At 40.2% G+C, this 9,885-nt stretch overlaps 2 protein-coding genes across 3 annotated transcripts in view; one reads left to right on the forward strand and one right to left on the reverse strand.

The window, feature by feature from the left end:
* Positions 1–9,885, forward strand: part of mthfd1l (methylenetetrahydrofolate dehydrogenase (NADP+ dependent) 1 like) — a 200,997-nt gene that overhangs the window by 157,741 nt on the left and 33,371 nt on the right. The window lies entirely within an intron of this gene.
* The window catches only part of syne1a (spectrin repeat containing, nuclear envelope 1a), a 166,855-nt gene that overhangs the window by 62,294 nt on the left and 94,676 nt on the right, over positions 1–9,885 (reverse strand). The window contains exons 63-67 of the mRNA XM_046061634.1: positions 9,858–9,885; positions 8,524–8,688; positions 7,999–8,316; positions 6,894–7,049; positions 2,870–3,040 (exon numbers count right to left, since the gene is read on the reverse strand). The exon at positions 9,858–9,885 is cut by the window's right edge and continues 116 nt beyond it. Coding sequence (XP_045917590.1) covers positions 2,870–3,040; positions 6,894–7,049; positions 7,999–8,316; positions 8,524–8,688; positions 9,858–9,885 — 838 coding nt within the window. The remainder of the gene's footprint in view (positions 1–2,869; positions 3,041–6,893; positions 7,050–7,998; positions 8,317–8,523; positions 8,689–9,857) is intronic.

Consider the following 9,885-nt stretch of genomic DNA (forward strand, 5'->3'; position numbering starts at 1 on the left):
GAGAAGACTTGGAGGTCATGGTGTGGAGAAACCAAAGTGAATAATATGAAAGGAGGACCCAATTATAAGGACCCTTATAAGGCAGCAGGAGCTGCAGGGGTTTCCAGGGCAACTACAACACACAGCCACACACAGCCCCACACACACACACACACACACACACACACACAGATCTCCACTCGATGGGATGCCATCTAGCTTTCATCATCAGTCTATTATTGCTTGAGTAGAGAGCGACTTCCCACTGCAACCACCCCAGACCTCCAGCTGCTGTTGATAATATAATATAACAAAACCTGTGTCTGTATGCACACATCCCTGTTTACTGCTTGAAGCTCCAGCCATGTTCTTCTTTCCAGTAACAATGCCGATGCCCCTGGCTTATGACCTTAACAGGAGACACTCAATTCTGTGTGGTTAACATGTGAGCTAAAAAAGGAAGTCTGCAGTAATTGCTATTTGCAGAAGATTTAGTTCTGCATGACTCATTATCGCAACTTCATATCAAAACATCGGCTTTCATCTCATACCTGACACTGAATAACCTTCTTAACAACACTACTCATTGTCCATATGTTGAATTTAGCTTGCAAGATTTACTTGAAACTTGTGATCAGTAAGCATTCCCTAAAAACCCTGTTTTGTCTATGATACATACATGATAATGATTACAATAAAAAATGCGGACAGTTCAATTCAGCATCTAATAACTCCGTGGTCTTGGCTTAACAGAAAGTTCACAGTTTGCTCTCACAATGTGTCTTTGAATCAGATTTGCCACTGATGGAAACCTGCTTAGTCTGCTGCAAACTATCTTGTACAATGTCAGCCCCAATTATCCACATCAAGTGTGTTTTTTATTCAGCATCAGTTCTCAGACTGAATTATCTTGACACCCTTGTTCATAAGTTACATTATCTACTAACAGAGGGAGGACATGAAAACTGCATCACAGACACATCATCATTATTATTATGTATTCTGCACAGCCAGAACTGTACATTAACTACATTTTTTGTTGTAGTACCATTTGTAATGCCCGATAACAAATAAGAAATTTAAACATGGACCCATTTATTTTATTCTATTTTATTTATTTTGGTTTTTTTTTTGAGAGAATACCTGACTGTGTATTTCAGAAAGCACCGGGACCTTGGGAACAAGTGTCCTTGAACATTAATGAGATGGCAGTGAAATTAAATATATGGAAGGGGAAGACGAGGGGGGCTTAATGAGGAGACGGATAAATAATTTTGCTTTTTGCATTTTGCCCTGTATACAATTTTTGGAGGAGCCACAGAGTGGAAGATGCTTTTCTGAGAAAATACTGAATACAACAAAAGATAACAACCAATATCTTTTTTTAAGTGTTTAAAGTGTGAAATTTAAGGAATTTAAAATACACAAAGCTACCAAAATAGCACAGTTCAAGGGGACAAATGATACCTTTGGAAAAAATCTGTATGTCTTACAATTTATACAATATCACAACACTTTCATTTTCAGCACATTTATAGCAAACACTACTGTGTGACTTAAGCTTTTACAAGTCAGTATCAAATGAAGTCTAAATCCAACTAATGGCCCTTGACACAGCTATTGACTACTGGTCTTTGTGTCAATGCATAATCACGATAGCTCACTGAAAAGCCCTGTAGCTCTCCCTACAGGAGAATGAGTAAGTGATGAAGCACTCGTGTTTTATCTGCAGTGCTGGAAGGACGCATGTGGTGACAGCATGTCTTCAGTCCCTACACAGAGAAAGAGCATCGATCCCAGACAGGGATTACTGCAAAGCCCACTCCAGATGATGTATTGTAAAATATCTATGTGTGTGTCTATAAATGCGTTTCTGGATATGTGTGTGGGGAGGACAAAGAGAAATGAGATGTAGTGATACATAAAGAAAGGCAGTGGAAAAATATGTGTGAAATCACAGAGGGTTCATGGGTTTGAGAGTTTTCTGCAGCTTGTTAGTTAGAACTTCTGATGGGTTTTGTGATATGAAGCGAGTATTATAGGAGACGTGTGTGTGTGTGTGTGTGTGTGTGTGTGTGTGTGTGTGTGTGTGTGTGTGTGTGAGAGATGTGAACTGGTAAGGGCACTGCATCAATTACAGTGTCTGTGCCAGCAGGCTCCTGACACCGGCGCTTCTTCATCCTCTGCTTCACAGCGGGAGGTCTCTCCCTGCTACCATGCTTCCTCTAAAGCAGCACCCGCTTTGTCTTCATAAAGAGCTGATCGATACACACATACTCATCCAATCCTATACACACACTCAATATGAACTATGCCAAGTAAACAATAGTGGTGATTTTCTTCTCTTTTTTTTGTGTTGCAGTCTGTGCATGTTTGACCAAGGCTACTTCCCTCTAATGCCCATTTAACAATGAGCAAAACTCGTTACAATTATGCTACTACAGCTAAGTTTATTTTAGTCTTTTCAAACAATATTGATACACTGGATGCTTTGCAAGCTTAGTAGTAGTTCATGCATATTTTACTGGCAAAGCATATTGTAGCTGCCAAAGAAATCTGTACACTTGATGTTACTAGCAGGTACCGTATGTTGCTTGGCAAAAAACAAGATTGCACAAGGACATTTTTGCTGGCTTGGATATTGGACTCATATGAGTGTGTGCTCAAATTCTCCATTACAAACGGAAGTCTTGCTAACTCATCAGTTTGTCATGGTAATACCCAACGTCTGTGCTGATTTATAGCAACCTGTTCAGGGAGGTTTATTAAGCGCCAGACGGCACCTTATATCCAAAAGCCTCACTGACTAATGGAGGTTCAGAACTGTGCAAGTTAAACCATCTAAGCACACAAGTAAATACAGTACAGATTAAAATAAACAGTTCAATACCTCTAGTTTTTTCATCTTCTTCTCCATGGCGACCCGGTCCAGAGGTTCAGAAGTGTCAGTTAATGCTGTGAAGCTTTTCTGAGTGGAGCTGAGCCAGTCAGTGAAGGACATGCAAAGGTTTTCAGCCTCTTCGATGCTCTTCAGCTCCTCCTGTAGCTGCTTGATGGTGTCCTGAAAATGAACGGATGAGATGTTGGATACAATACCAATACTAACACTTTTAGAACTTTCTTTACATTGCTGACAGAAATTGCCTCATAGTTATAGTTAATATCATTACTTCTTTTTGTGATACCCTCAGAAAACATAAAACTCACAATATGACACTAATAGTCACTCATGTTTTTGTTGTTTGGAATGATTTAATGTAAATAAAATATGCAAGGTACATCAACATGATATTTCAGGTGAGGTTTTATATGTAATGACAGTAGACCTGAAACGTGACATGACTGAAGTAACTATTTGCCCAATATATTAAGATTTATTTAAATCTAACTTAGCAATTAACTAGAAAACAGTGTTACTCTGTCATATTATTTTTATCTCTAATAGTATGAACATAAAGGTAGAAAAACTCACTTCAACAACTGCTGCCTTTTGTTTCAGGCGCTAGAATTGTTAGTAAGACTTTGACTGTATATGGTATGGGGAAAATTCAGGAAACATGGTCTGTATCTCTTTCTTTTAAGGTTGAGATGTGCCTCAGCAGTCTTACATAGGCCACCAAGGACCAAAAGCTCTCTGATCAACCATCAAAACAGAAAATATCTGTTTCCCCCCTCCTCTTTCATCTACAGAATGTCAATAGCTTCACTGTAAGATGGAGAGGGATTTTATATTTTTGACACATTATCCACTTGACTGAGATTTTGAGTCAACAACACCATGAGGACGAAGAGGGTTTCCTGCAAGTTTGACACATTATTCACTCAACTTGCAAATCCTGTGGCGCGAAGCTCCAATTAGCTGATAGTGCTGAGTGCACACCTTTACTGACTAGACAGAGGTAACAGCTTCCCACCTCGAGCCCATATGGCCCCACTTCACACAGTTTAATTACAGGCATCCATGGCATGAGAGAGTATGAGAGGGATGTTATGTGCCAGCATACATATGTATTGGCATGCCTGTAAGTATATGCATGCTTGAGTCAATTTTGGGTGTGGGTATAACAGACAGACAAAGAAACAAAGTGAGGGAGTGAGGGGGAGACACACAAGCACATATAACCTCAGATGTGTTATTGAAGGTGTAAAAATCAATGTAGTGCAGGCAAAGCTTTTCCACTCCTGGTGTCGAGTGTGAGATTGCTTTCTGTAGCGTTTAATTACAGTTTTAGCCCCAGACCAGAGGAGCCCCATTGATTTTCCTTTAGTCCCCCCCAGAGGAGCAGACAAATAGAGAGGCTGAATCTGGGTATTTGGAGCAACACAAGCTGAGCTCACAGGCATAACCCTCAAAGCTACTTCAATGGGGTGTTACAGAAACAAGGTCCAAACTCTCACTGGAGCAAATTCCATGGTGAGCGAGCTTAACCATGTGTGAGAAGCCCTCTGCGGGCAGAGACCCCAATGGCAATGCAGACAACACATCTTCTTAATCTAACATTGAGACACTATAACACAAAAGTGATTACACCTACACCCTGCTCTTTAAGGATTTATGTTTTGCTATTCTTAACTCATGATTACAGGAAGGTATTTTCCAGGAAAACTTTCTGGTGGACAGGAAATTATTGTAAGTAGAGCCCGACCGATTTATCGTTTTGCATTTATTATCAGCTGATATAAGCTACTTGCAGATATATCTGCATCTGCGTTTATAACAGCCGATATAATCACCGTTGTGACGAAAAGAGAGCTGAGCCATAAGGCAAAGCTCTCGATCTACCGGTCAATTTTTCGTTCCTACCCTCACCTATGGTCATGAAGGCTGGGTCATGACCGAAAGAACGAGATCGCGGGTACAAGCGGCCGAAATGGGTTTCCTCAGGCGGGTGGCTGGTGTCTCCCTTAGAGATAGGGTGAGAAGCTCGGCCATCCGCGACGAGCTCAGAGTAGAGCCGCTGCTCCTTTGCGTTGAAAGGAGCCAGTTGAGGTGGTTTTGGCATCTGGTAAGGATGCCTCCTGGACGCCTCCCTAGGGAGGTGTTCCAGGCACGTCCAGCTGGGAGGAGGCCTCGAGGAAGACCCAGGACTAGGTGGAGAGATTATATCTCCACACTGGCCTGGGAACGCCTCGGGATCCCCCAGTCAGAGCTAGTGAATGTGGTTCGGGAAAGAGAAGTTTGGGGTCCCCTGCTGGAGCTGCTGCCCCCACGACCCGACCCCGGATAAGCGGATGAAGATGGATGGATGGATATAATTATTGAAAAAGAAACAGCGAATCGGATCCTTCCTCATGTCATGAGTGTTGCATAGTTTTCCCACCGGAGGCAACACCACAGAACAAAACATCAGCTGACCGCAGTCTACTGAAGCTACGGTGAGTCACTCTTGGTAGCTCTCACACTCAGTGTTCCCGGTGAGTTGGTCTTTTGTCATGTCAATAATATGACTTAAATAATAATCACTTTTCCTCTTTGGAGGCCAGACTTGCTAATCCTCCAGGTTCAGAAGTGTGTTTAATGTTACGGTAAACATTATGCTGCTGACAGATGTAGATTTATTTCTGAAACAGTTTGGCAGTTCTTTTTTCTTTATTACTTCTAAATATTTTTTAACAACGCCAACAGCAGCTAACGCTGCCTGTTGCTAAATTAGCCACAAAGCTAATCCTGTGTTTATCAGTGGAGGAGGCTAACATTAATCAGCGATTAAACTGTAGTGTCTCTAGTTACAGTCGGCGTGTCAGAAATGATTAAACCAGAGGGAACTTGTGAATAAACGTGAGCTGAACAAGTATCTAACACACAGTTGCAGGTCCTCGTTGTAATGTAGACAGTCATGTAGTATTATATATATATTTGCCTATGTAGGAGAGGCTTGTTCATTGTTGTATCAATATTATGACAGCAATGACATGAGAGATGATATATGGTATGATTATAATTTTTAGTAGTAGTACTATATTGGTATATTTTATAGTTTTTGGTTCGCTTAGTAGTAGTACTCTATAATTTGTAATAAATCAGATATTTTAAAAATGTTTTCTGTAGTTTTATACATTTGACTTTTATTTATCAAAACTTGCATTATGTCATGTCAAATGTTAGGGATAATTTTGTTTATGTTATGCGTTTCTCATAATAAGGGGGGAAAAGAATGTTGGCCGATATATCGGCTATCGGATTTTAAAATCCTCAAATATCGAAACCATTAAAAATCCCATATCGGTCGGCTCTAATCGTAAGTATTGTAAGTATGTATGTCCGGACTTCCTGACCACCAGAGGCATTCTTTAACCCTTATATATATATAATGACAAAATTATGACTAATATCCAGTCATAAAAAAATAAATATTGTTCAGCATAGATACTTTCATGGTTAAGTAGGATGTCATATGTCACAGTGACTTCTACTGTGTTGTGACTATTACCTACAGAAACTCAAACTTCTAAGGAAAAACATGTGCCACATCGGGTTAAAATGTTTAATAGCCAAATGATCTCTGAAACAGCAACATCCACCAGGAACGGCTGTTTATTTTACATAGTTATTATGAACTAAAAGTCTAACCAGAATATAAAGAAAGAGGGGAATATATCATAATACCATTTTAACTTGCTGTAAACCAAATTAAGTTTTAGTGCCTACATAGACAAAGTAAGTCTTCCTTACATGAAAATAAACATATAAACATATAAAAACTTCATTTTCATACAAATATGGATCCTAACCAGACATTGATTAAAAACATTATATCCATCTTTTGGAAGAATTAATGCTTGCTGTAAATTCCAAAGGAATATTTATTTACAAAATAGTTCTGTTTTTAGAAAGTGGAAGCATCTGTAAAACTCAACAGAGTAAAGATACGATGTATGAATCATTGAACAGCAGACAGTAGAGAGTGCCCAACCTGTATGTTGAGTAGCAGGGAATGGTAGCGGGCAGTGAGCTGGGTGGCAGTAACACTGACACAACTACTGATGTAGGTTTCCTCCAGAACCTGCTGTGCCAGAGAGGAGAGGCCATCGACTTCTCCCTGCCGTGCAAGGACTGCCTCAAGACACCCCTGTTCAGAGGGGACACAGAGGAATGTATAATTAGCATTATTCTATTTAAATCCAGTAAAAATATTCATGATTTAATTGTAAACTATGTTTTATATGAAATAATAGGAGCACACATGGGTGAGAAGGAAAACATGAAATAACAGATCACATCACAAACAAGATATGGGGCCAAAGGGTCTGTATCTGTGTATGTGTGTGTGTGCGCATGTGTATGTGTGTGTCCATCTAAATGCAGGGAAGGAAAACACTGAGACTGTTTGACATCCTGACACTTGCAGGAAGCATGCTCCAAAGGGAGGAGACCCAGTAGGGAAATATTCTGTCCCCTGCTGTGTTTTTTCAAATGCCTGGTGTGAGTGGAGTGTACGCATAAGTAAAAAATTTAATGTATTTTAGTAGCCCTGGGATGCTTCATAACTTTCATTTTGAAAGGCAAAATCTTATTTTTGGCATGGGTACTGTTGTGGCTAAGTTTGGAGAGAGGACATTGGTGCACTGTTGGGACTGTGGCTTGATTGACTGACAGTCAAAGGAGAAATCTGAATCAAAGACAACACAAAGATTTTCAAGGATTCACTGAAAGCTCTTTTAAAGGATTCATTTAGCTCTTCGCGACTTTGGGCCTAAAATTAGCATTGAGAAAATGTGAGCTGCTTGTTATTCTTGTTTTTGTCCAAAAGTACTGAATCAAAATAACTGTGTGGTCTACAGTATAGCTGGGTGTTGTATGTTTATACCAAGTGAAAGGGAAATGATCTGAAAATATTACAAAAGAGGGTAATATTAATAAGTCAAAATGAAAATAAGATTTCAGAATTAGCATTAAACAGTACCTTGCTGTTAATAATATAGTGGATTGTCTTTCTTTGGGGCTTTAAACCACTGACACATGTACAAAATATTAAGTGTACATATCTCATATGGACAAAAACACTGTCGCTCTCTGACCTTTAGTTTCTTCAGCTGAGTCTCCTTGGTGGCTCTGTCTGACCTCCGATGACCTCTGATGTTTGCCACCTTCTCCATATCCTCCAGCCACTGGGCCAGGCTCAGGAACCTTTGGCCCATCTGCTTCAGTCTGGTCAGTGTGGAGCTCAGCTGGGTCTGCGTCTCCTCCAGACGTCCCTGGTAGGCCCCCCACTCTCGCTGAGCGGTGTCCAGCGCTCTGTCCTCGATCTGAGGTATACCCCAGGGGATTACTCTCTCTCTGCTGGTCAGCACAGAGGAGAGCAAAGACTGGCCATTTGAGCAGCGTTCCTGCAGGAACTATAGGGAAAAGACAAAGGGTGGAACAAAGAAACAGTGTGATTGAAGAATTTCATGCGGTTTTGTTTCCAAAAGTCCAGGGCGTCCAAGGCCTTTGGAGAATTCTGTTTTAGCCTTGAGCCAGGTGTGATGACAGTTTCCCTTTATATTTGTTTACACTCCCTGTTCATGAATTACATTATGCACAACACCCTACAGTATTAATACCTGTAACTGTTGCAGTGTCTTCTCTAGTGTATCCACGTTTCCCTCCGGATGGGACAACAAGGCCAGAGTGGCCTGTTCCTGCTCCAGCCAGTCCTCAAACACATGTAACCCCCTTTGATATTCCTGGTGAACCAGCACCAGCCCTTTGGCCTTACTGACAGCATTCTGCAAAACAACAGGTTGGAGATTACTGGAAAGAAGGGGTATGTCCATTCAATATCAAATATCTATTGGTCATTTTGACAATAGAAAACTTACAAAACTTTAAGGACAATTGACCCTTCGCTAAGCCACGCCCCGAATACACAACTGGCCAATCATAGCGCAGTATAGGACTCGCTCTAACTGAAGTCCGACACTTTCATGGATGCGCTCAATTGACTCTAATGTAAAATGAGTCATTTTCGAGCTTTTTTGGCTATATTTTTCTAAGATATGGTCAAACGCTGTTCCTGGGGCTCTGGTAATAGTTACAGTCGCTACCCAGAGAGGTTGATAAGAGAAGTACGATTTATTCTCTTTCCAAAACCTAAAATAAATCCAGAAAAATGGATGTGGCTATGGCTCGTTCCTAATTTAATGTTAGTTCTGACTTCCTACTCGATGGAACGTAATAAAGCCCTACTGTTCTGCTTTTTAATGATTGTAATAACGAATAGAAGCCTACCCAGCTTTACAGGAACAGTGATGATCCTTCAAATCGTTGTCTTTTGTTTCAGTGGTCGGGGGATGCGGTGGTTCACTTGTACTGTGTGATCGTTAGGCTTTAGCTTCTATTTTTCATTTTTTTCACGTCCGTTTGAGTCAGTCTGACAGCCTGAATACAACCTTCAAATGTATAATGCAACTGCAAAACTGTCTACTTCTTTGAGAGAGCGCTTTTTCCAACAAATTTGACAATATTTCTCTAGGGAGTGCAGTAATAGACAGTGGCAGCACCGACAGTTTGTCGGAGTTAGCAACAGTAACTAAGGGGGGCAGGGCTTAGCGAAGGGTCAATGATGTTTTAAAAGCATGATGACACAATGTTGACAAAACACAACTACTTTGCCTGAATAGCTTGAAACTGAACTAAATGTTAATATAATATGTACGCAGTAAAAATGTATGTAATGTATTCTTCAAATCGTGTAAACAAAACATGTGTAATTATTTTAAAATAATTATTAGAGAAGTTACTAAAACGCTTTTCAATAATTTGGGCAATTATAATTGAAATTTATGAAAAAACATGAAGTATTCAGAGAACTATTCTCAAAACAATCATTTATTATTCAAATGCATACAGAGGAAAACATGCTGCATGTGGAGTATGTTGTTTGTACTGTAAGTACCTTGGCCTTTTCTTTGAGGGTGTTGTAT

The sequence above is a fragment of the Micropterus dolomieu genome, linkage group LG10 (assembly GCF_021292245.1).
Source record: "Micropterus dolomieu isolate WLL.071019.BEF.003 ecotype Adirondacks linkage group LG10, ASM2129224v1, whole genome shotgun sequence".
NCBI classification, from domain to species: Eukaryota; Metazoa; Chordata; class Actinopteri; order Centrarchiformes; family Centrarchidae; genus Micropterus; species Micropterus dolomieu.